This window comes from Bubalus bubalis, chromosome 8 (genome assembly GCF_019923935.1).
Source record: "Bubalus bubalis isolate 160015118507 breed Murrah chromosome 8, NDDB_SH_1, whole genome shotgun sequence".
NCBI classification, from domain to species: domain Eukaryota; kingdom Metazoa; phylum Chordata; class Mammalia; order Artiodactyla; family Bovidae; genus Bubalus; species Bubalus bubalis.
Genome location: NC_059164.1, coordinates 47766842 through 47794130, shown reverse-complemented (window position 1 = coordinate 47794130; position 27289 = coordinate 47766842). Strand labels below are relative to the sequence as shown.

Below are 27289 nucleotides of genomic sequence, written 5' to 3'. Positions count from 1 at the left end.
AAATACATATGCTTGCTCTTTTTTCTCTTAATTTTACTTTAAAAGACAAGATTGCACAAAGCAATAATTATAACACCAAACTGTCAGGTTTGTAACACATATAATACATATGTCAATAACAGCACAATGGGCTCTTCAATTCCTCTTGGTTCACACACCTGAGTAAGGCAGTCTAAATGTTCCATGTGGCTATCCCTAGGAAGAGATCACCACTTCTCACTGTTTCCAGGTAAAGCTAAGGTAAAAGGGGTGGGGAGGACAGTATTGATCTATTTTGAAATGTCAAGATTCTACCTTGACCATTCCTAGGCATGATATTATCTCTGACCAAAAAAGTTTAATGATTCCCATAACATACAGAATAAGGTTGTTAGAACCTTATAGTAAGAAATGTATGGGTTTTTTTTTTTATAGTAGGAGGAATGCTCTCAAAAGTCTTGGTAAGAATTTGGGCTATCGTGTGTGTTATAGGAAGCATTAATGGGCTTTCCAGCTGGCACAGTTCAGTTCAGTTCAGTCGCTCAGTTGTGTCCAACTCTTTGTCACTCCATGGACTGCAGCACGCCAGGCCTCCAGGTCCATCACCAACTCCTGGAGCTTAATCTAACTCATATCCATTGAGTCGGTGATGCCATCCAACCATCTCATCCTCTGTCGTCCCCTTCTCCTCCCACTTTCACTCTTTCCCAGCATCAGGGTCTTTTCAAATGAGTCGGTTCTTCGCATCAGGTGGCCAAAGTATTGGAGTTTCAGCTTCAACATCAGTCCTTCCAAGGAATATTCAGGACTGATTTCCAGTAGGATTGACTGGTTGGATCTCCTTGCTGTCCAAGGGACTCTCAAGAGTCTTCTCCAACACCACAGTTCAAAAGCATCAATTCTTTAGCACTCAGCTTTCTTTATAGTCTAACTCTCACATCCATACATGACTACTGGAAAAACCATAGCTTTGACTAGATGGACCTTCGTTGGCAAAGTAATGTCTCTGCTTTTTAATAAGCGGTCTAGTTTGGTCATAGCTTTTCTTCCAGGGAGCAAGCGTCTTTTAATTTCATGGCTGCAGTCACCATCTGCAGTGATTTTGGAGCCCCCCAAAATAAAGTCTGTCACTGTTTCCATTGTTTTCCCATTTATTTGCCAGATGTCATGATCTTAGTTTTCTGAATGTTGAGTTTTAAGCCAACTTTTTTACTCTCCTCTTTCACTTTCATCAAGAGACTCTAGTTCTTCTTTGCTTTCTGCCATAAGGGTGGTATCATCTGCATATCCGTGATTATTGCTATTTCTCCTGGAAATCTTGATTCCAGCTTGTGCTTCATCCAGCCCAGCATTTTGCATGATGTACTCTGCATATGTTAAATAAGCAGAGTGACAATACACAGTCTTGAAGTACTCCTTTCCCAATTTGGAACCAGTCTGTTGTTCCATGTCCAGTTTTAACTGTTGCTTCTTGACCTGCACACAGATTTCTCAGGAGGCAGGTGAAGTGGCCTGCTATTACCATCTCTTAAAGAATCTCCCACAGTTTGTTGTGATCCACACAGTCAAACGCTTTGGTGTAGTCAGTAAAGCAGAAGTAGGTGTTTTTTTGGAACTCTCTTGCTTTTTTGATGATCCAGCAGATGCTGGCAACTTGATCTCTGGTTCCTCTTCCTTTTCTAAATCCAGCTTGAACATGTGGAAGTTCACAGTTCACGTACTGTTGAAGCCTGGCTTGGAGAATTTTGAGCACTACTTGGCTAGGGTGTGAAATAAGTGCAATTGTGTGGTATTTTGAACATTCTTTGGCACTGCCTTTCTTTGGGATTGGAATGAAAACTGACCTTTTCCAGTCCTGTGGCCACTGCTGAGTTTTCCAAATTTGCTGGCATATTGAGTGCAGCACTTTCACAGCATCATCTTTTAAGATTTGAAATAGCTCAGCTGGAATTCCATCACCTCCACTAGCTTAGTTTGTAGTGATGCTTCCTAATGCCCCCTTGACTTCACATTCCAGGATGTCTGGCTCTAGGTGAGTGATCACACCATAGTGGTTATCTGGGTCATGAAGATCTTTTTGTATAGTTCTTCTGTGCCACCTCTTCTTAATATCTTCTGCTTCTGTTAGGTCCACACCATTTCTGTCCTTTATTGTTCCCATCTTTGCATGAAATGTTTCCTTGTTATCTCTAATTTTTTTGGAAAAGATCTCTAGTCTTTGCCATTCTATTTTTTCCCTCTATTTCTTTGCATTCTTCACTGAGAAAGGCTTTCTTATCTCTCCTTGCTATTCTTTGGAACTCTGCATTTAAATGGGTATATCTTTCCTTTTCTCCTTTGCCTTTAGCTTCTCTTCTTTTCTCAGCTGTTTGTAAGGCCTACTCAGACAACCAATTTGCCTTTTTGCATTTCTTTTATTGGGGATCGTCTTGATCACTGGCTCCTGTACAATGTCACGAACCTCCGTCCATAGTTCTTCAGGCACTCTGTCTCTCATATCTAATCCCTTGAATCTATTTGTCACTTCTATTGTATAATCATGAGGGATTTGATCAGGTCATACCTGAATGGTCTAGTTGTTCCCTACTTTCTTCAATTTAAGTATGGTGGCACAGTGGTAAAGAATTAGCCTGCCAATGTAGGAGACACAAGACTCAGGTTTGATCCCTGGGTTGGGAAAACCCCCTGGAATAGGAAATGGCAACCCACTCTAGTATTCTTGCCTGGAGAATTCCTTGGACAGAGGAGCCTGGTGGGCTACAGTCCATGGGTTCACAGAGTCGGACAGAACCGAGCACATACAGGCTGGGCTATTATCTCAACACATTATTAAATGTATCCCTTCCATTCCCCATCCCCACCTGTCAAAATCTCTCTCCCTTCAAAGCTCTACACAAATGCCACATCCTTCCTGACACTTGCCCCAAACACACAAGTTAGAATTATAAGTCTCCTTTTATGCAGGAACACTGCACCTTATTTGCATCTCCCTTCCAGTGGAATCAAAAACTATGTGGGGGCCAAATTCTAAACACAATATATGAAGCAAAATCTCCAACAGTAAATGCTATTCTTGAAAATCTCATAGAACGCCATTGCCGAAGACAGTCATATGGTCCTGCAATAAGTCCACAACAATGGGTTTTCCCTCCAGCATTCAAATAGATTGCTTTTTCTTCTGTTGAGTAGCAGAAGTTGTTGTTGGCTACATTCAGAAGCCATGTTGTGTAGAAAATGGATATCTTTAAAGCCTAGAAATGGTCTTACTCTGAGAGGCATGCAAGAACTGAACAAGCCAGCATGAAGGGTAGACTTCCTTTTCTTTCTCACTCACTGAGGGTACAAACTCACTGAGTGGACTGGCCATCTGTTCCTTTGCACGCATGCTCTGTGTAGAGTGTGTACTGTGAAATCAGAGTGGTGGCACCATGACCCAGTTCTGCTGTGCTGCCCCACAACTGTCCGGTAGGTCAGTCATGAGTACATGAGTACATGGTCAGTTCTTCCAGAGGCCTGGGCACAAGCTAAGTCTTACTCATCTTTAGTAATCTCTCTGAACAATGCTGTAAATGGTGAGTTAATGATAAATGCTTTTTAATTTAACTGAAGTGACAGCACAACCAACCAGATAGAAAGCCATCTCTTCCACAGTTATCAGAGTATAAACATTTTCAAAACAAACACTGTTGCACAAAAAAAGCAGTTCTCTTTAAAATTAAAAACCTTTGCAAGTCTAGAAAAAAATCCAATCTCATTTAAAAACACAGTAAGTTTGCAGAATATGAGTGAGCCAGGTGGTTGGCTGCTCTTAGTGTTGAGAAGAAAACAGCATCAATACAAGTCAGTGAGAGGAAAATTACAGTGACCTTTAGCCTCCCACTTGATCTCTTTGAAAAACTTGTGGTATACATGTAAAGTATTATTTCTTTTTTGAGGCATTTTCCATTAGTACCCAGATGAAGTGATATGCAAGATAATAGTTCCATTCTTTTGAAGAGAAGCAACATTTGTCTGCTATTGTTATTTATTGTCATTCTGTATTTAAAGCATTATTCAATCATAAAATGGAGATTTTCTCAACAGAAAAAGACAAATCCAAATGGGTCACCTGCAGTCATACAGGCAGGTGGTGAAACAAAGGACAGAGCATCCCTCACACACAGAGCTCAGGGTTCATCAACTGTCTCTGATTCAAAAAGGTACTGAGGACACTGCAGATGTCCCCTTAGGCTGGAAAGGAAGCTCAGGAACCAAGGGAAAAGCTACCTTCAACAAAGACAGAGGGCTTCCTAGGGGCAGCCAGTCTAACCTAGGAATCAGGTAGTAGACGAGATCCTATAACCCAAAATAGGGCAGACAAACTTATTCCCCAGGTGAGGTCAGGGTTTTGAGTCTTGTGTCCTAGCAAACGAGACAACTTCTAGGCAACTTCCCAGCCAAATAAGACAACTTCTAGGTCAGTCCAGGATGACTGGGCTAATTAATCAGAACACTTTCTTGGGATCTTCGTGGGGCTTGAATCAGAGGGAATGTCAGGTGGGTCTCTTTCTGGTGGCTACCGCTGTAAAGTGTAGAGCTGTAGTGGTTATATTCCCATCACATGGCGAAAGTGGCCTACAGTAGAGGAGAGAATTGGAGGCAAGAGATGGAGCGATCCCTACCTGTGTTCAAAACCCATGTACCCAGCTGCACTCCTGCCCTCCGCTTGTGGCTGGATGATTTTGTGAGACTCCCCCCAACACACACCATTGACTAAATTTCACTTAATGGAATTCAATGTGCATTTCAGTCACTCACAATCAGGGAGACATCAGAAATTAAGGGGAACGCTGGTACAGAAAGATTAGGACAAGAAAAAAAAGATAATAAAGGTCCAACAAATACCAAAAATAATTTAAAATAAAATCAGACATCTGTCATTGATAAGGAAGTAGTATTTGGAAAATAACAAGTTCAAATTCTAGTGAATTCAGTGGAATTCTAACAACAAAAGTGAGCAATACTTAACTCCGAGACGTACAGTTCTGACAGGAGTACCCACAATTCTTTATCTATGATATTAGAGAATGTAAATGATAAAGTAGTCTACAAAACTGATGGAGCAGGAAATGGCAACCCACTCTAGTATTCTTGCCCAGAGAATCCTGTGGACAGAGAAGCCTGGTGGGCTGCTGTCCATAGGGTTGCACAGAGTCAGACTCGACTGAAGCAACTTAGCAAGCATGCATGCATTGGAGAAGGAAATGGCAACCCACTCCAGTATTCTTGCCCAGAGAATCCTGTGGACGGAGGAGCCTGGTGGGCTGCTGTCCATAGGGTTGCCCAGAGTCAGACTCCGACGTAGCAAGCATGCATGCATTGGAGAAGGAAATGGCAACCCACTCCAGTATTCCTGCCTGGAGAATCCCAGGGACAGAGGAGCCTGGTGGGCTGCTGTTTAATGGGGTCGCACAGAGTCAGACATGACTGAAGTGACTTAGCAGCAGCAGCAGCTGCTAAACTGAAATTATTTTCTTCCACCAAGTTTTGCTGTTTTGCAGAACAAGTAAGGTTGGCCTGTGGTCTTTAGTTTTTGTTTCATGGATTTCAGAACAACTGGCTGGTCAATAGTTTTATTGTTTTTATGATGATGATACATACACTCTGCAAACAACTCATTTTTAACTATTAAAATTTTGTTTTACTGCATGCAAAATGCCTCTAACTTTAGTGAAACTAACACATGGAAACAACTCAATTATTAACTCTTTATTTGTAAAGTTGTGGTTGATGTTCATGACAATAAAAGTACTACAAACGGTCCCTGCACTCTGGTTAGGGAGATTAATCATCTACGGGAGGAGTATAAATTATTATTCAAGGTTATACACAGTGGCTGATCTACAGTGTGGGGAAAGAGCATGGGATTCAGACAAACTGAGGCATATCCCAGCTCTGCCATCTTTTTTTTTTCCTGCTACTTATTAACTGTGTGAACTTTGTACATTACCCGGTACTATGAATCTCAATTTTTTTCAGCAATAAAGTGTGGCTATTAAGATGACCCAGAGGGATGGTATGGGGAAGGAGGGGGGAGGGGGGTTCAGGATTGGGAACACGTGTACACCCGTGGTGGATTCATGTTGATGTATGGCAAAACCAATACAATATTGTAAAGTAATTAGCCTCTAATTAAAATAAATAAATTAAAAAAAAAAGAAAAGACCTACCTCAGAGAGTTGCTGTGATTAAATAAAAGCCAGCTGTAGAGGCATCACAAGAGATAAAAACCCTGAAAAATAGACTGAAATATTTGGCTTAAGCTATCAAAAGACATAAGGATGAAGTAGACTACATAAACATTTATACTTGTGAAGGAGACCAAGTTCTTGTCCTTTGCACACACTATCCTCCTGGAATGCTGCCCTCCAAGACCCACTACCTTCTTCCTACACGTTGACTCAAATGTCGCCTTCTGGGAGAGGCATCTCCCTCATGCCACAGGTGTCCTAAGCACTCAGTGAAGAGCTGAGTCACCCAGAGACTCTTATTCAGGACGATACCTGAGTTGGGCTTTAGTCCCTAAAAGAGTCTGTGCTGAAGAGCACACATCCAGTGGGAAACTCACTAGGTTCAAGCTTTAACTGCTCCCTAGAAAACCTGAAGAATTGTGGACCAGTTAGTTAACTTCTCTGTGCCTCAGTTTCCTTGTCTACAATATGGGGTTAAAATAATACCTTACTCACATGACATTTTAAATCAAAGAATGTTTAAAATACAATAGGGAGTCACAGCTTGACTGGATGGGAAGGTTTATGTTGCGCTAACAAAAGACAGGGTTACAGAGTAATTGAGTCTAAGTTCTTCAGGGCCTTGAGTCAAATATCAATCTAAAATGTATAGACTTCATGATGTATAGGGTATCATGACAGAGATCTGCCAGATGAATTAGAAAAAAAGAGGAAGACAAAAGCAAGAGAGATTACCTAGCCTTGCTACAGCAACCTACATGTGTTGTAATTGGTACAGGTTCCAACAGAAACAGAGAGGAAGGGAAAGCAACAGTAAAAGTCGGCACTAATCCAGTGAGAGATAAGACACAAGGCCGAAGTTACTCAGTGTACACATTAATAATTTAATTAACACTTGTGGTTTCCATCAAGAACTCATCATAGAACAAAAAAAATTTGATTGTCACATTATACTGAGTGACTATCAAACAAATGTGGGTATTACCAAGTACAAGCAAGTAAGAAGCAGTATCTTTTTAAAACAAGATGAAATTAAAATGTATTCTTTTTATGGTACAAAACACAGAAGTACAGTCTAGCATACTAATGTAATATACCAATGGAAATTTTGAGAAAATAAGCAGTTAAGATGCATTTTTTTGTACTTAACTCTCAGATCAGTTCAGTCGCTCAGTTGTGTCCGACTCTGCAATCCCATGAACCGCAGCACGCCAGGCCTCCCTGTCCATCACCAACTCCCGGAGTCCACCCAAACCCATGTTCATTGTGTTGGTGATGCCATCCAACCATCTCATCCTCTGTCGTCCCCTTCTCCTCCTGCCCTCAATCTTTCCCATCATCAGGGTCTTTTCAAATAAGTCAGCTTTCCGCATCAGGTGGCCAAAGTATTGGAGTTTCAGCTTCAACATCAGTCCTTCCAATGAACACCCAGGACTGATCTCCTTTAGGATGGACTGGTTGGATCTCTTTGCAGTTCAAGGGACCCTCAAGAGTCTTCTCCAACACCACAGTTCAAAAGCATCAATTCTTCGGCGCTCAGCCTTCTTCACAGTCCAACTCTCACATCCATACATGACCACAGGAAAAACCATAGCCTTGACTAGACAGATCTTTGTTGGCAAAGTAATGTCTCTGCTTTTTAATATGCTGTCTAGGTTGGTCATAACTTTTCTTCCAAGGAGCAAGCATCTTTTAATTTCATGGCTGCAATCACCATCCACAGTGATTTTGGAGCCCAGAAAAATAAAGTCAGCCACTGTTTCCACTGTTTCCCCATCTATTTCCCATGAAGTGATGGGACCAGATGCCATGATCTTAGTTTTCTGAATGTTGAGTTTTAAGCCAACTTTTTCACTCTCTTCTTTCGTTTTCATCAAGAGGCTCTTTAGTTCTTCTTCACTTTCTGCATAAGGGTGGTATCATCTGCATATCTGAGGTTACTAATATCTCTCCTGGCAATCTTGATTCCAGCTTGTGCTTCATCCAGCCCAGCATTTCTCATGATGTACTCTGCATAGAAGTTAAATAAGCAGGGTGACAATATACAGCTTTGACATATTCCTTTTCCTATTTGGAACCAGTCTGTTGTTCCGTGTCCAGTTCTAACTGTTGCTTCTTGACCTGCATACAGGTTTCTGAAGAGGCAGGTCAGGTGGTCTGGTATTCTCATCTCTTGAAGAATTTTCCAGTTTATTGTGATCCACACAGTCAGCTTTGGCATAGTCAATAAAGCAGAAATAGATGTTTTTCTGGAACTCTCTTGTTTTTTCCATGATCCAGCGAATGTTGGCAATTTGATCTCTGGTTCCTCTGCCTTTTCTAAAACCAGCTTGAACATCTGGAAGTTCACAGTTCACATATTGCTAAAGTCTGGCTTAGAGAATTTTGAGCATTACTTTACTAGCGTGTGAGATGAGTGCAATTGTGCGGTAGTTTGAACATTTTTGGCATTGCCTTTCTTTGGGATTGGAATGAAGACTGACCTTTTCCAGTCCTGTGGCCAATGCCGTTTTCCAAATTTGCTGACATATTGAGTGCAGCACTTTCCCAGCATCATACTTTAGAATTTGAAATAGCTCAACTGGAATTCCATCGCCTCCACTAGCTTTGTTCATAGTGATGCTTCCTTAGGCCCACCTGACTTCACATTCCAGGATGTCCGACTCTAGGTGAGTGGGAGTGATCACACCTTCATGGTTATCTGGGTCATGAAGATCTTTTTTGTACAGTTCTTCTGTGTATTCTTGCCACCTCTGCTTAATCTCTTCTGCTTCTGTTAGTTCCATACCATTTCTGGCCTTTATTGAGCCCATCTTTGCATGAAATATTCCCTTGCTATCTCTAATTTTCAGGAAGATATTTTTATGAATATTAATTGTAATTTATTCTGCAACATCGACTGTCAAAGTTTGCCTAAATAATGATTTCAAACAAAAATTACTTGACCAAATATAGCATTCTGTTGAGAGAGAAAAGTTAAACATCATTGATAGGTAACTCAATTGACTCCCTCTACCTGCATTTTTATCTTTCACTGAAAAATATTAAGACTAGAAAATGTATAGAAAGTAGGAAACAGATGATCCTTCTATATTATACTGAGTTCATTTAATTGTAGGGACCTAAGTTCATTTCATAACAACCACTGTAGAGAGGAGGGCAGCCAATGCCCAGTTTATAAATGAAGACACCAAAGCTCAGCGTTCACACACAGCTAGTACACAGTGGAGCGCTGGGGTTCCCCTTACCCAGGGCTTCAGGTGTCAAAGCAGGGGAATTTCCCCCTGCACTGCCCAGTCTCCTGGGTCTGCATAAGAACATAGTATATCACAGATAGCCAAGACAGGGATTTCATGAACCAACTACGTAAATGGAGAAAGGCGAGAAAACATTCAATATTATTGTAAAACACCTTTGTAAAACACAGCTGGCTATAGTGATGAAGGATCTTTATAAACTATGAAGTTTGTACCTTTATTTTGCTTGCACAAGAATGTACTCTTCATGACAGGGAGCTTGTGCGCCTTGCTCGCCATGGCAATGCCCTAGATCTACAATTAAGAATTTCCAGCACGCTGAAGACACTCACTAAATATTTGCTGAATGGCAGTAGTTCCATCTTTGTTGTAGAATGGGCTATTTAAAAGAGTACAGGATTGGCAGGCAGAATGCCTGAACGTGAATCCTATCTCTGCCCCTCTGTCACTGTTACCCTGGGTAAAGGCTGAACCTCTGTGTATCAGTTCCCTTGGTTATAATGCTGGAACAATACAGCAGCTATGCTATGAGCTGAGTTGCTCAGTCATGTCCTACTCTTTGAGACACCATGGAATGCAGCCCACCAGGCTCCTCTGTCCATGGAGGCTATTAGGATCATTCAAAGGATTTCTCAGTGGAATTCTAGGTTCTAATTCTGTACACAGAATGGACCCACAACATGGAACCCAAATTCTAACTTTATCAATATAGAAAATCTTTACCTCATGTATATTACATTTCTAATGTCCTTAGTACTTCTGAAGTTAAAAAAGAAGAATTTTTTTTAAAAAAATCAGTATTTGATAAGTGAAAATGATTTTGGAAGCAAAATCAGAAGTCATTGACACAAATGCTCCTTATGTATTTATTTCTCTGCTGGATTCTCAATCTAAAATTAACCTTAAGCAACAGGGTTTGAGTCACTGAAAAAATATAACATACTATTTCAGAGTTACTATTGAGCTGCACAAGTCCTGGAAAGGCACAGATCAGAATGTACTCTACTTTCCTATATATGAAAAAGTGTTCTTATAGCTTTATAAACTATACTAAGGTTATTGTTGTAAAAACCCTAAAGTATATATAATTTCAATGGATAAGAAAAAATGATGCAGAAACAAAATGTCATTTCCCTATGCCTTTTATTGCTCCATAGTTTAGACAGAACCATGGTGACAGAGGATGAGATGGTTGGATGGCATCACCAACTCAATGGACATGAATCTGAGCAAGCTCTGGGAGATGGTGATGGACAGGGAAGACTGCGTGCTGCGTGCAGTCCACAGGGTCACAAAGAGTCGGACACAACTGAGTCACTGAACAACAACAACAAAGCACATGTAAGTCATAATAAATGCTTCTTGTTGGGGTTTCTAAATAGATCATTCCTAGCTCTGACCCCTAATCACTCACCCAAAATGGAAAGCATATTCAATAATGTTGTCTGAAGTATATCCAAAATCCAGACCTTGATTCTATGTTAAAAAATGTGTTTTGATTTGTACTAAAGGAATAGTTGACAGTGTTAGTTATATTTAAGAATACAATAATCAATGTCATGACCAAGCAGAGTTCATTCTAGGAATATAAGGATAGTTCAATATTAGAATATCTATTAATACAATTTACCATATCATTATGTTAAAAGAGAAAAACCAAATGATCATATGAATGCTATGAAGGCATTTGACACATTCTATTCTTAATTTTTTAAGATTAAGATTTAAAAAAAAATTTTTTTTAAATCTTAACCTTCTTTAAAAATCTTAGGCAATGGCACCCCAGTCCAGTACTCTTGCCTGGAAAATCCTATGGACAGAGGAGCCTGGTAGGCTGCAGTCCACGGGGTCGCTAAGAGTCACGACTGAGCAACTTCACTTTCAATTGTCACTTTTATGCATTGGAGAAGGAAATGGCAACCCACTCCAGTGTTCTTGCCTGGAGAATCCCAGGGACAGAGGAGCCTGGTGGGGTGCTGTCTATGGGGTCACACAGAGTCGGACACGACTGAAGCGACTTAGCAGCAGCAGCAGCAGCAGTATTACTAATACTACTAGGAAACATATTATTATATTGTATTATTATATATAATAATATTGTATTATTATATTCCTACCACATTATTACATTCTACTATTCTCCCTACATGGTGGACCAGATGGTAAAGAATCTGCCTGCAATGTGGGATACCTGGGTTTGAACCCTGGGTCACAAAGATCACCTGGAGAAGGAAATGGCAACCCACTCCAGTATTCTTGCCTAGAAGATTCTATGAACAGAGGAGCCTGGTGGGCTACAGTCTATGGGGTAGCAAAGAGTCAGACACGACTGAGCGACTAACACACAAACACACACACTATTCTTTAGGAAATGGGTTAAGTATTCTACATTGATTATCTCATCAATCAACAATACCCCATTAGTAAGTTACTCTCACAGCCCCAGAAAATGAACTGAAATTCAAAGAGCCTAAAAACCCTCTCAAGGTAAAACAGCTAGTGAATGGCAAAGCTCAAATTTGAACCCAAAGCTATGTGACCTTAGAGCTCAAACACTTAAAGCAGTAAAAGGGAAAAAAATTGAATAGGCACTTAACAGAAAAATACAAATGGTCAAAAAAAAAAAAAAAGTAATGCCAAGCCTCACTCAAATTTTAAAAAATGCCAACTAAAACATACTGATCTGTTGAATTAATACACATTTTTTTAAGTTCTGCAAGTATATGTTAAACATAATTTGAAAGTATAAATTAGTATACTATTTTAAAGGGCAACTAGACAATGCCTACACAAATGTCACATGCTTATACCTTTGACTTCTAGAAATATATCCTATAGATGTACTTGCACAATTATGCAAAGATACATGTACCTAAAATGTAAACACCCTTGTTATTTATATAAACTTTAATACATTCATATAATAGAACACTATTCAGTCATTAAAGTAAGAATGGGGTACCTCTAGATGTTAGGACATGAAAAGCGTTACAGGGCACACTGCTAAGTGAAAAAGGCAATGTACAAAGCTGGATATAATTTTAATTCTAACTAAATATGCACATGCATAAAAATGCCCATGAAAGTACTCAAGAAACCAACTGCGTTACCTCTAGGACTAGGAATGGTGGGAGAAACAAGCATCTTTTTAGTGTTCACTTTATACTTTTTTGTACTATTTGACTTTTTACCATGAGCGTGTATCAATTTAACAATAAAAAACTTTAAATGATATAAAATGTACATGTACACACTGATTACAATATAAAACATGGGTACATATAAAAACAGGGATACCGATTCAAAAAGGTTCCATTTTAGAAATATTTTAATAGTTGAACTTAATACAGTGGGAAATGACTTCATCATTAAAAAGGCCAAAAAAGAAAAAAGATACTGACTTTCCGTTGCTGAAGATACAGGAGAGCAGGAAATGATTTCAAATTAACACAGAGAAAATGAACAAGCCATGGCCAGTCAGCCCTCCCCCTCCACTTGTGCCCATGTCTATCCCTGCTTCTCATTTCATCCTCTGCCTTCCGAATCACCACGAGGCATTTCACATACTGCTTTTAGACTGCTCAGAGTGCTGGACTCATTGGTTTCTAGTTTATACAAATAGATGTAACTAGATCTTTTTTATTTATAATATTCATAATTACAATAATAAAATTCTGCAAACCAAGAAAACTTGGCTCATTCAGTTCTAAGCATGTTCCTTAGGTATACCTCCATCATTAATCTTCCAGTTTGATTTGCACACATCCAAAAAGCATATAGATGGTGGACATGACAATATAAATTAAATTGATTCATCCCAGTATTAAGAGTTTTTTCCCTTCTCCAGGGAGAAACAAAGAGAAATAATAAACCTCACTAAACTTCAAGCAAATTATTTCTATCAATGTAGTTAATTCTATGTAAAAACAAGTAGTAGTATAGTTTATAATATTTCCAGATACTTATCCATTAATATGAGTGGGAACATAGTATTTTCAGATACCTAGCTGAAATGGAAAGGAAGTACTTAAATTTAGATCAAAATTCATCTGAATCAAGATGTCAAGGGGTGAAGGCAGAGTGCAAGTCACATCAGGAACTGCTTTTTATATATTTTGTATAAGGACCACTTTGGAAAAGTTGGTTTTAATAAATGGTAGAATCATATGCTATACCACAAGTTCAGGGTGAGGATTTTTTTAATAAACTTTTTCTGCTACTAAGAAGGAAAAATAAGAGGAAAAAAAATCTGAATCACTTGAATTGACTGCTAAAAGTATCAGAATGTAAACCATTTTCTAATTTGGAGCACAGAAAACTTGACTAACCTTGGCTGTAGGAGAACAACAATAAACGCTTCATTTACAAATATGTGTAGAAATAATGCTCTTACTAGAAACCATTGCTTTTTCTTTCCTTTGAGGGAATTTAGAGTATAAAATATTTAACATAATTTCAAAATTCAGGATGAATTATAAAGAAAATATAGCTAGTTGTTCGATTTAGTGTTCTCTAGAGTCCTCACAAACAAGGGAATGATTTGGCTGTGACATAGCCAAAAGTTTTATAGTTCTACTAGCCTATATCTCTCATTTAATAAAACTGTTAAAAACTAGTTTGATTCAATTTTCAAGTATAAATTAACCATATTTTTAAAAATGAAAATATGACCTTAGGCATGCTAAACTCTTTGTGCCTCAGTTTTCCACACCTGTAAAATGATGGAGACCAAAAGAAAACTTCCTTTGAAGACGGCAGCAGTGATTCTTGTGGGTTATCATAAGGAAGGAGGCTAAAAAGCAGTGCCTGGCACATGATCCATCCTGCATAGATTTTAGTGTCAATCATCAACATCTACTTTCACAAGAAGTTAGACTGCTAGGGCTCATAACCAAAACAAGTGCTCCTTACTCAAGCTCCCTTGTTAGAGAAATTTATTCTTTGACAAAAGCACAGGGGAAGGCTCTGGGAATTAAAAATTCATGAAAAACATTTAGCACTGGTGAAAACAAGACAACAGGCCCAAAAAGAAGTTGCTTCTACTAAGCCTCAAGGCATCAAACTGAGACTTAATTACAGTTTCTGCTCTCCCAGAAACGGAATCTTAAACCAGCCAATCAGGAGTCACTTGGTCTGCCTCACAGACCCTGCTACTCCCTTAAGGAAAGTGACCTTGCAAATAACAATTCACTTTTTTTCCTAGTGTAACTTCCTTGGCTCCACTCCCTTCTGCCTATAAAGAGTGTGTCATTTCGTGCAGCTCTTCAGGGCCCCTTCCTATCTGCTAGATGGGATGCTACCTGATTCAAATCAATCTTTGCTCAAGGTAACTTTTAAAGTGTTTAGTATGCTTCAGCTTATCTTCTAACAGGATGCACAGGCTGCCTTCAGAACATACAACGATCTCTGCCTCAGAATCTCTGTCCAGGATGAGACAACCCGCCAAGAAACACCAGGACCTCTGCCTACACGGCTTAACAATAAGAATCCCTTCTAAAAGATGTAATTCAAGAAATGATTTAACTAAAGAAAAACTCTGATTTTATGTAAATTCTAATTTTATTGCCTAGGTGATACAACATGAATGTTTATTTTTTAATCAATAAAAATATATAATTCTGGATTATAAGCCTTTTTTATTATTCTCATTCCAAGAATAGCTCTCAACTCTAAGAAGTGTACTTAAAGATAGATTAAACTGTCCCTTTCACATAAATGTGCTGAAGAAAAGAAAACCAACACTGTAAAGGTCACAGAATCTGAATAAAGTGAAAATACCAAATAAAAAGGTAACTTAAAAGTAGCAGTTTATTTTTAGAAACCCACAGAGTTGAAGTTTTCAGTTTCTACTGCAGCACACCACTCTCAGCAACCTGTTGAAACTCAGCTCTGAAAATAACCCCACAGCATAAAAGTCATGTACATTTTCTGGAGCACCATGGGTCTGGTACCTCATCTACGTTATGCAAAGAGCATATCAAACTACCTACATCTGCTTTTAAATGGGAGCTATAACTTGGAATTCTCTTTTAAAATATCTAAGGAGAGGGTCAGTTCCACCTTTTTTGATGGAGGCCAGTACAGATGACTAACATTCACAATTCCTTGAAACAAGTATAATAATATACTTATTTAAGCTGCTCAGTCTTTCAAATGAAAGGCTCTTTTCTACGATCCTGAAAACAAAACTCTATTAATTTGTATTTTCTTTTTTTTTTTTTTAGCAATTTGATTATACTATCTTATGTAAAATAACAGCAACAAAACCAATAATCTCTGGTTTTAATGCAAAACCGAATGTAGGAAAAAATGGTGGTAGTGGTGGTGAAACCCACTTGTTAATGTTTTCAGTTGCACCATTAATTTTCAGAAAACATGATCAAATGATTAGCTAGTATAAAATACACTGCTGGGCTCTTGGTCTCAGAATGCAATGATAGTTACATTCTCCAGTAATCAGCTCCCAGAAGCAGCTGGTTCAATCTGATTAAGAGGGTAGGGGTGGGGAGATGAAGGCTATACACACACCCATCTAAAATTAAAGGTTAAATCTTAAAAAGTGGATCAACTCATTTTCAAAATAACCATCTACAAGCAAAGCTTATAATTTAGGGGAGACTGAAGTTGCTTTCTGTTTTTACTTGAAGAGCTAAAGGATGTTACATTTGAGAGAAATCTCTCCCATCTCCCCACAAATATTGACATGGTGTTAATTAAGTTAATCCAAATTTGCAGTAAGGGAATTAGCTGTAAGAGATACACAGAATTATGCACTTTGGTCGATTAAAATTAAATGGGAGGGATTATCAGAGAAAATAACACAGATACTAATATCATGACATTCTGATTAGATTAAAATTTGACAACTTGAGCCTAAAGATATATAAAAGTTTATTTAGCATCCACTGAGCATCAGGCACCACACTTTTTTTTTTTTTTTTAAAAGCTTTGCCTACATCTCTTTGTGAATTACACCAACCCAGTTTTACAGAAGAGGGTTTAAGGAAGTTGTCCATGGTCACACAGCTAAAAAATAATGCAACTGAAATCCTAAATTACATTTATCGGCCTCTGGCCCAGCCCAGTGCCAAACACACTGCAGGCTCTTGTTGAATATTTGGTCAATAAATGGAAGAATGGCCTCAAATACAAGCTCTTTGCTTCTATACCTCCTGCCTTCTGTAATCATGATAAACATGAGTTTAAGGTGCTCTCACTGGGAAGAGTTAGCCTTACAGGAAGTTTAGTAAACAAGCATTCACAGTGAATGAATTATAACCAAAAGACCCTCCATCCAACTCTGTCCTCATTGTTCTGCAATCCTTGGTCATCCACAAGATGCAAGACCATCTAGACAACCGGCTTTCCCCAATTTCATCTCCATGCTTCTCTAAGCTTCCCCATTGGTCCTGGAAGGCAGAGCATGTTTACTGCTGCTCTGCCCAGCGCCTAACACCATGCCTGGTGATGCTAAGTGCGCAGTAAATATCTACTCAGTAGCTGACCTGTGGGGCAGCCCCTGCCCCCAGTCACTGTATGAGCACCACTGCTGCCAAAGGTCCTATGCTCTGCACACAGTGGGATCCAAATGACGGTGAGGGACGGCCCTGGCTCCCCACCCTGGCATCCAGACCATACATGTACTCCCTGCTGATGCCCTGCTCCTGAGATTCATGACATTCTGGCACCCTTGGACCAGCATCTAGCTCTGTCTTATTTCCACCCCAGTTCTGCCATAGTCACAGAACACATCAATGTCCATGGCCAACTTCAATTTTTTTCTGCTTCTTCAACCCCAATAAAGCTTCATCCAATATCTACTTTAGCAGTCTCACTCCACAACTGATGCACACTGGTCCCAACTCCTCTGGAATCTTAAAGCACATTACAACACAGCTGACCCAATCTTCCCATCCTTCCAGGACTCCCATTTCCTTACCTCCCATTCTCTTTTTTCTTCGACTTCACCCAGAAATGCCCTTTCCCCACAGTTCACTAATGAGACATGTGAACAGCCACGATATCAAACAACGTGTAACAGTAACAGCAGCTTGGGTGCATACATAGATGGCACCTAGAAAGAAAGAAGAGTGCCGAGGGGTGGGGTACATGGCGTGGTGTGAGTTGTCGCAAGGCCAGACAAGCAAACCCCATGGAGTGTTTCCAGGGTGAAGAGGCATGTGGATGCCAGGAACAGAGGTAAGAACACACGTGCCATGAACCAGGGCCAGGGGCCCCCACATACCAGCATCCTACCTGTCCAAGGGTGCCACTCACGTTCAGCCTGCTTTCATAAAAATGCCCAAATGGAAATACACTTTTTGGTTTCGTTTTATTCATCAGTTCCTCTAGATAAATGTGCAGTTTCCCTTTTGAAAAGCTTCTTATGAGAACTTTCATATCTCATACAGGCCACACCAAGGTCATGACACCTAAACCTCAGCATCCATAGTGAGATAACTCCAGACAGCAGGAGCTTCTAGGAGCTATTACAATTATTCAATAGTACAGCTGTGTGATACCACCCTGGCAATTTCACTACAGTTTAAAAAGGGGCAGGTCTGCAATGGATTGGGGGTGAAAGGGCAGGGAGAACGTCCTTCACACAGCTGTGGAGTGGTGACCTCCATTCTGATCATCCTTACAGAACAGCTTCAGTTAGTACAAATGTCCACCCTATGCCCTCCCGTCTATTTCACAGGCAGTATCTAGGGACCTGACGCACAAGGGGCTCAGGCCTCCCTGCCATCTTCCAAGCACTTGGCATCTGCTGGCCCCGAGTCTGAGGACACATTTAGGAGCAGAAGGAGACACACCACCCGGCCCTGAACTACAGACCAAGGTTTTACTATTATCTTTCTCTTTCCCTTCCCAGGGGTCTCCAAGAGAACTCGGGAGAAATTGCAATAAAGGTCAGGAGCTAATCTCCCACTGGCCATAGACAGTTTATCAGCATTCCTGGGCCTAACAAAAAAGAATCAGAGACGGAACACCTGCCGTGGTCCACTGGGCTGTCATGCACTGCAAGTCAGAAGCACCAGTCAGCTAGGACTGCCAGGGAGGGTGGAGGTGGGCAAGAGACTGGGGCAGAAAGGGAGGAGCACTGGCTCTGGTCCCCTCCTCTGACTTGTGATGAACCCCAAGGGAGAATCCATTTTAACACAAGCCAGAGAGCAGAGTGAACAAGTGACTTGGAACCACTCCCCCCACAAGGAGTCCCAGGGCCTGGGCATTGGCCTCTCAGAGACCAACCCCCCCTTCCCCCAAGGTCCATCCTCCACCCTCCCCTCACCTCCCTGCCCGGTGCTGGCACTCTGGTTTCATCTGGCTGCCTCCATGGAGCTGTCTGACTCTTGACTTCAGTCCCACCCCTGCGTGTTTCTAAACAATTCTTGGTGTCCCACTGTGTGCAGTCAACAAGATACCTCGGACACCCTTAAATCCAGTCCAGGCTCCTGGAGGCCCCTGCCTATTTCGAAGACTCATGTGAACCTCAGGCTGAGATTGTGGAACCAAACTGGGGTGAATACTGTATCAAGTGACTTTCATGTATTATCTACTGTTTAATCATTACAATCTTTTTGTGAGATAGGTATTAGCTCCATTTTATACCTGGAGAAACAAAGGTACCTAAGACCAACACACACACACACACACACACACACACACACACACACTTAATAAGTGGGTATATAAATAGCAGAGTAAATACTCCAGCCTAGGTCTATCTGAAAGCAGAGCCCACACGGCCTCCCCTGGTAAGAGAGACCCTAAACATTTTGCACCAATGGTTTCATTAAAGGCAGAAATAACTCCTGCCTTCAAGCCTCTGCTGTCCATGGCCTTGAGCATCTGCTTACTTCAGGCCACAGGTGCCTGATGGCAGAGGTCAAGTATAGAGCACTATAAAAGAGGATTTATAATAAAAATAGCTAACTACTAGTGACAAAGTACAGATACTGCCCTTATCTACCTGCTGAAACCCATATCATAAGCCTTAAAGACCAGCTCAATGGCACCTTTCTGCGAGACCCACACCCTGGAAGAACTATATCTTTTCTCCTTTTCACTCTTTGGATATTGTGGTACTAAGCACACGCCTACTAGACTGAACTTCCTAAGGGGCCCCATCCTGCTCTTCTTGCATCTCTAGCACTATAACTGACCCAAAATAAAGACTCAGTAACATTTGCTAAATAAATTAGTAAATTAAAGTAGGAATCTCACAGAATGCATTATCTAGTGTTTTTGACTATCAAACTTGAAATGAGCTTCTAGGCACAAAATATAAATGTAAATATATTCATACCAGCAAATTAGTTTGACAATATGAGAATGACCTCTGGGAGAAAATAATTTGGGGGCTAAAAGCTCTCGTCAAATAACTTTAAAATAAAAACAATGAATACCAAGGCTACAAAATATTTTCAAAACAAAACAAAAGGAAGCATATGCTCCCTGAATCAAGGAAGCATATGTTCCCTGAATCAGATTCAAGACGAGATCTGAACTTCTGCTATTTCACTACTTTTCTAGGGAACTAACCATGCTCTGTTTGAGGGTGATATTACTGCGTTTTTAATGTGCCATTTTACACAGTGGGTGTGTGAGATTCAAAGACTTAATTTCACCTCTGAATTATTCCACACGCTGGTTTAGGGAAAATTAGATCTTAGCTCTGTTAAAAATATACTATAAAATTCAGTGCCCATGTTATGGCTAAAAATTGAACAGAGGCTAATTCTCAACATGAGAAAAGAAAATTAGCTAATTCATAATTTGGAGTTTCATTTTCACTTCTATTTTAGGAAAAAAAAAAAGATGTACTAGATCAAGAGATACTCAATAGCTGTTCATGAAAGCAATACTAAATGTCCATGCAAAGACTTGATGGTCGTCAATGGGGCACCGTGACCAGACAGTGGACGTGCCCGTACAATCTAAGAACAGGTCACAGGGGGAAGTGCCTCACTGTTGGGGACAACTGTCAGAACTCAAAAAAGCAGTTTTCAAAATTTCAGGGAGCCAACTTATGAAAGGCAAGAAAAGTGGAGTCATGACAATTAAATGCAATGTAAAATCCTTGAATATGCTGGAATGAAGGAAAAAAAAAAAAAGACACACCAAGACAACTGAGGAAATCGGACTCTAGACAGTAGATTAGATAACAGCATTGCTGCTAAGTCGCTTCAGTCGTGTCTGACTCTGTGTGACCCCACGACGCCCTCCACCAGGCCCCCCCGTTCCTGGGATTCTCCAGGCAAGAACACTGGAGTGGGCTGCCATTTCCTTCTCCAATGCATGAAAGTGAAAAGTGAAAGTGAAGTCGCTCAGGCGGGTCCTGTGTCCGACTCTTCACGACCCCATGGACTGCAGCCTACCAGGCTCCTCTGTCCATGGGAGTTTCCAGGCAAGAGTACTGGAGTGGGTGCCACTGCCTTCTCCGGGATAACAGCATTATATCAAGGCTAAATTCCCTGCATGTTATATTATGTAGAAAATGTCCTTGTTCTCAGGAGATATGCATGAACTATTTATGATTCCTAAAAGGTTCAGTTAAAAATAAATAAATACAAGTATTTATCTGGGCATGTGCAAGGAAAAAAAGAAAAGAGCATATAAATGTGGCAAAATAGTAACACCTGGGAAATCTAGATAAAGATGTTCATTGAACTATTCCTCAAACTTTTCTATAAGCTTGACTTTTTCAAAATAAAATTCTGAGGTTAAAAAAAATTTAGAGAGGTCTGACCTCCTGAGAAGGCATTGTCTCAAGATTAATGGGTCATTTCTATTTGTTTTTCAATTCAGAGCCAAAACCACAAAGGAAAACCATTAAGCTCTTAAAAAAAACTCTGCAATGTATAAACAATAAAAAGAGAGACCCGTATTAAAGGATGAATATCAAATACTATTATGACTCTTTAAGGCTTTTTTGACAGACTAAGACACAGAGTTGAGCATTTTATTGTTTTGTTCTAAACTATGTTCCAGGGGGCTGACCACCAACTTTTTTGAGAGCCTGCTTTACAAAAACCATCTAACTTACCCATAACAAGGTGACTATTGCTGCTATGACCTCAAAGTGAAAGAAAATGAAAATAAGAAAGAAACACTCAATGAGGTAAATAACTTATCTACAAATTCACACAGTAAATGGGTGGTTTGAACTCAAGTCTGTATAACTCTACATTCTAGGGTCTTTCCCATACAATATACTAGATAAAAAACAATGCAATAGAGTTGCTGTTTGCTTTAAGTTTTATTCTTCAAAGATTTATTCAGCCACTATCTCTACTACTGCCACTAATTTTAATAGTAATTAAACAATAAATGGGCTTCCCCAGTGGCTCAGTGGTAAAGAATCCATCTGCCAAGCAAGAGACGTGGGTTTGATCCTTGGGTCAGGAAGATCCCCTGAAGAAGGAAACGGCAACCCACTCCAGTACAGTATTCTTGGCTGAGAAATCCCATGGACAGAGGAAACCTGGCGGGCTACAGTCCCTGAGGTTGCAAAGAGTCGGAAATGACTTCACAACTAAACAACAACAAACAATAAATGGTATATTTCCTTTCTTTTCCATCAGAAAAACAATCTTCCAAAACAAAGTCCATAAGCTTTAAGAAAACTAAAGCCCAAGCTGTCAGTGTTATTTCTATCAAAAGTCTAAAACAGATTATGTATATGACTTTTGTGTATCTGAAAAGACATACCGATAAGAAGTGATTACTCAGAGGAGAACTGGATCATAAAAAAAACGAAACAAAAAAAAAATTGCTTAAAAATAGGATTAGGATCATGGGATGTTGTTTAAAGATAAGTTTATGGATAATCATATTGTAATATATACATGTATTGAATCAACACGCTGTCCATTTTAAACATACACAATGTTACTAATACCTGCCTTTCATTCCTGAACCAAATGACTAGTTTAGGAAACTTCTAAAAACTCTTAAAATTCTAAGAATTTTGTTTGAAAACTGAGTGAAACTAATTCCTTTTATAGAAATAAAAACCACAGGTTTATGGGCAGGCACTGAAAACACATGAGGACAGTTCAACAGATACAGTGTTATTAAAAGTATAAAAATGTATAAAAATGATCCAAAATAATGTATCTGTATTAAACACATTCTTAATATAAACAGTCCCCTAATCCTCCTGAACCATAACAAAAGAAAAAGGCATGAAAAGGAAAAATGTTTTGTTTGAAGCATTCAGGTTGAAATATCTACTTTTGACAGACGCAGTATGAATCAAAAAGCCAAAACCTCAAAGATTTAGGAAACTCAGTCAGATTAGGACTCTGTATATAACAGTCCTAAGCTTTCATTCAATCAAAAGTGACTGAATACCTAGCACTATCAAACTGTTTTTTATTGTTGTAATGTATACACACAGTATTTGTTGTTATAACTATTATTTAAAAATAGCAGTAGTAGTGTTAGTAGTAGTGTTAGTCAGTCGTGTCTGACTCTGTGAGACCCCATGGACTGTAGCCCATGAGGCTCCTCTGTCCATGGGATTCTCCAGGCAAGAGTATTGGAGTGGGTTGCCATTCCCTTCTCAGGTAACTTCCCAATCCAGGGATCAAACTCAGGTCTCCTGCACTGCAGGCAGATTTTTTACCACCTGAACTACAGGGAAGCCCTCATTTAAAAATAATAGATAAATAAGAAATAAATTCTTATATCCTAGACAGCTGATTGATTTTACCTGATGTAATTTTTTCCCTTAAATTACAGGTCTCACACTACAAATTTAAATTTATAGTTTATTTCTGAAAAGTATTTCTGAACTAAAATAACATCAGAAAAAGATATCCCAAGAAATATTTTTAACAATCAAATATGAATTTCTCTATTTTAAGTGGGTATCTATTTTTGTTATTTTTTGGAAATGCTATTTCAAAAGAAATTGAAGTCTATCTCTACTTCTAAATTAAATTACTTTTAGCCACTAAATTAAATTTACAAAGAGAAATAAAGAATTTCCTCCTCAAGATGCCTTAAGACTGTTTCTGTTTTCTTCTTTGTCAAAAAAGTTTTAGTGATTGTTCTTTTTATCTAAGGTAGTAAATATTTTATTTCCCTTACCTGAAAGACTGAAAATGTATATAAGATGCTTAGCATAGTCCCTGACCTACCAGGGTACTCCATAAGCCAGTTGTCTTTTCCTCCCAATAATCAGCGTCAAAGTTCATTCCTACAGCATGTTATATTATTAGGGTTGTAAAGAATCGGTCCACACCCAAGGGGGAGGGAGCTGTGAACACTGCTACAGCGATGGCTTCCCCGGCCCCAGAGAGGTGAGCGACAGCCCGCCAAGCTCCTCTGCCCAGGGTTTTCCAGGCAAGAATACTGGAGTGGGTTGCCATACCTTCCTCTAGGGGATCTTCCAACCCCAGGGATCGAACTCGCATCTCCTGCATTGCAGGCAGAGTCTTTACTGCTGAACCACTGGGGAAGTATCCAGTGTAGAGAACCAAATCTAAATTCTTGCCAATGGCTAAGGTCTCCCTCAATGTGAATATGCAGGAGGTACCTAAGATATCTCTAGGATACCAACAAATATAAAGCAATTTGCTCCTCATCTAAATGGCTCCATGATGACAAGTTCTTACATCTCAGTGTTATGAGTTTTCATGTCTTTATTAAAAACTATCATCCCTTCCCGTTTTGAGTCTCCTTCCCTGGTGGTTCAGACAGTAAAGCATCTGGCTGCAATGCAGAAGACCCGGGTTTGATCCCTGGGTGGGGAAGATCCCCTGGAGAGGGAATGGCAACCCACTCCAGTATTCTTGCCTGGAGAAGCTCATGGACAGAGAAGCCTGGTGGGCTACAGTCTCTGGGGTCACAGAGTCGGACACAACTGAGTGATTTCACTTTTACCCAAGTTCTAAATCACTTCTTCTAAACTGTGGCTGGCAAACCAGATAACCATGTAATTAGTAATTTATCAAGCGCAGAAATAAACAAATTTGGGTAAGAGTTTCCATACATTAGCCACACTGGGATTTTAAATTCAGCCACTCAGAGGATATTTCCATTTACTTCCTAGTTCTTGATTTTATCATATGGCTGTTTTCTGGGAAAATGACTGATAAATAAGTTATTACTCTATAGCAATTATTCTTTTCATACCTTCTTATCCAATCCATTTTTAAAATGTCACCATTAGTAAGCAAAATCCATAAGGAGACTTACCTGAGGCACGCCTTGTAAATCGGTTTATTACTGGAGCTGAAAGAGAAAAGTGGGATAATATGCTTAGATAAAATTCTAATTTATCCAAAACCCTGAAAAGGAACTAAATTGTTAATGATCCCATAAGTTAAATAGGAGAAAGATATGAATGAATAACAAGTGCTAGAAGAAATATATAAATATATGAAAATTAAATGTTTAAATTTAATACTAGACAAGGAAATATAAATTAAAACCAATATTTCATCTGTTAAATTAGTGCCTCCAAAACTCTTTAAATGAAAATCCCTAGCTATGTGTGGCTGAAACTACTTACATAGTACAGTACAAATCTATATAATATTTTTATAAACAATTTGGCAATTACATGAAGTATCATAAAAGGTTTATCTCCTTTAAAAAAGTTAATTCAACTTTTAAGAGAGTTATCTCAGAGAAATATTACTAGAAAAGGAAAAAGCTATTTAACAGTGTCATTTTCACAGTGAAAAAATCTGGAAACAAAACTAATGTTCACATATGCTGATATCATTATTAGGTAAAGATAGTATATTGTTGATATTCTCAGATTTAATATTTGTAGTACTGACAATTTTTGTGTTCAACCCAAAAGTCCATGACATGCAAATCTGTCTGCAGAAGGCCACAGTTCCAGGCTGGGTGTGGGGGCACTGCTCTACTGGTAAGCCCACCCTTGGCCCACTTCCCACACTCAACTCAGCTCTGTTGTTTTTTCTTGGTTTTGTTTCTAACTATCTCAAGAAATGAGGGGGTTTTTTTTAAAAGCTTTTTTTCTTGATAGAAGCAGCTAAGTTTACAGTTCGTATTATGTACAGAAAGAACACCAGGTACTAACTACAGAGTATATTTTAGTAGCAGGATGTCATGGGTCCACTGTAATACTTTCTAATACTTCCATACTTTTAAAACAGTCATTATAAAGACGGTCTACACTATGGAAAGAGGTCAAGTAAAAAAAGAAGACTAAAATTTTTGTCAGCATTATGTCAAACAGCACAAAAATTACAGACGCTTAGGAGTAAGTACCAGAAGAAAATTCTCTCAGAAGTTTTACACTAATCCTTGCAACTATGCCTTTAAAAATTAGCACCTCCACATTATTGATGACAACATTTTACAGTAAGGCTCGGACATACGGACTAGTTTGCTTTAGATCACACAGCCATGCTGTGGCAGAACTTGAGTATTTGAACTTAAGCGCTTCTAGCACCAAAATGCTTCCCACCAAGAGCAGAAGGCAAAAATACTGACACCTGAAATCACAAAGTAATAGGTTATTTCCTCCCATACTGATCTCCACTTTTAATGAGGATTCATTCTGTGAAATAATTCACAAACCCAATTATTAAAATACTATAGTTTATAGCAAAATTATATCCTCTCAAATGATCAAGATACAAAATTTCCACTATTTACATGCCAAATTAATACAACCATATAGCTGCAAAGTCACAAATCACTTAAAAATCTTTCATCAGATAAACTGTAGTTATATTTTAGATATCACACACACACAAAAATGTCCACCAGTTTTCTTAGATATTTTCCAACCTCTTTTTCACAACTCCTTCAGAACCTAGTCTAAAGGAAACCTCCCCAAGCCAGCCATAAGGACGGGAAAGGAGGGAGTGCAAAAAACTTCTACCACAAGAATGCAGAATAGACAGGGCAGGCTGACCAGAGCAAGATGAAGGTAAAGTATATCTCAGCTCTGGGGTGAAAACACAGCAGATATTCTCTGCCTCCTGCTCCAGCCTCTCCTCTAGACAATGAAGTCACAGCACAATGAGCTTCTGGTCTGAAATTCTGGGATGTCTTTGTCCCCTTGGGGTCCCTCAGGTTTGTGTGTCTTTCTGAAGTGTTGGAGGCAGAGACAGATTTTCAAGGAAGTGACACTGCCTTCTTGGAGGTATACTCTAAGTTTGTGGGAGCAATTTTTAAAACCGTCTTAATAATTCAGAGGACATCTTTGACATTTGACAGACGATTTGACATTGACAGTTCTATACAACAAAGAACCATCCTAAATCCCACAACTTTCATGCTTTCACATATCCAACTGGACATTCATGTTGGCAAGCAAGTCAACTTACAACCATCTGAGACTAGATTCCAACACTGTTTACTATTGAAGTACAGTACTTCCCTGGTGGCTCAGTGGTAAAGAATCCACCCGCCAATGCAGGAGACATGGGTTTGATCCCTGGTCCAGGAAGACCCCACACGCTGTGCAGCAACTAAGCTCATGCACCACAACTACTGAGCCTGTGTTCTAGAGCCCGGAGCTCAACAACAAGAGAAGCCACCACAAAGAGAAGCCTGCACACTGCAACTAGAGGGTAGCTCCTGCTTGCTGCAACTAAAGAAAAGCCCAGCCCATGCAGCAACGAAGACCCACCCAGCACAGCCAAAAAATAAATAAATAAGATTTTTTTTTAATATGCTGCTGCTGCTAAGTTGCTTCAGTCGGGTCCGACTCTGTGCGACCCATAGACGGCAGCCCACCAGGCTTCCCCGTCCCTGGGATTCTCCAGGCAAGAACACTGGAGTGGGTTGCCATTTCCTTCTCCAGTGCATGAAAGTGAAAAGTGA

General features: G+C 39.6%; 1 protein-coding gene across 2 annotated transcripts in view; it reads right to left on the bottom strand.

Annotated features, from left to right (window-relative positions):
- Positions 1-27289, bottom strand: part of PRKAR2B (protein kinase cAMP-dependent type II regulatory subunit beta) — a 173376-nt gene that overhangs the window by 53797 nt on the left and 92290 nt on the right. For both annotated transcript variants that reach the window (XM_045166393.1, XM_006068450.4), the window contains exon 2: positions 24677-24712. In XM_045166393.1, coding sequence (XP_045022328.1) covers positions 24677-24712 — 36 coding nt within the window. The remainder of the gene's footprint in view (positions 1-24676; positions 24713-27289) is intronic.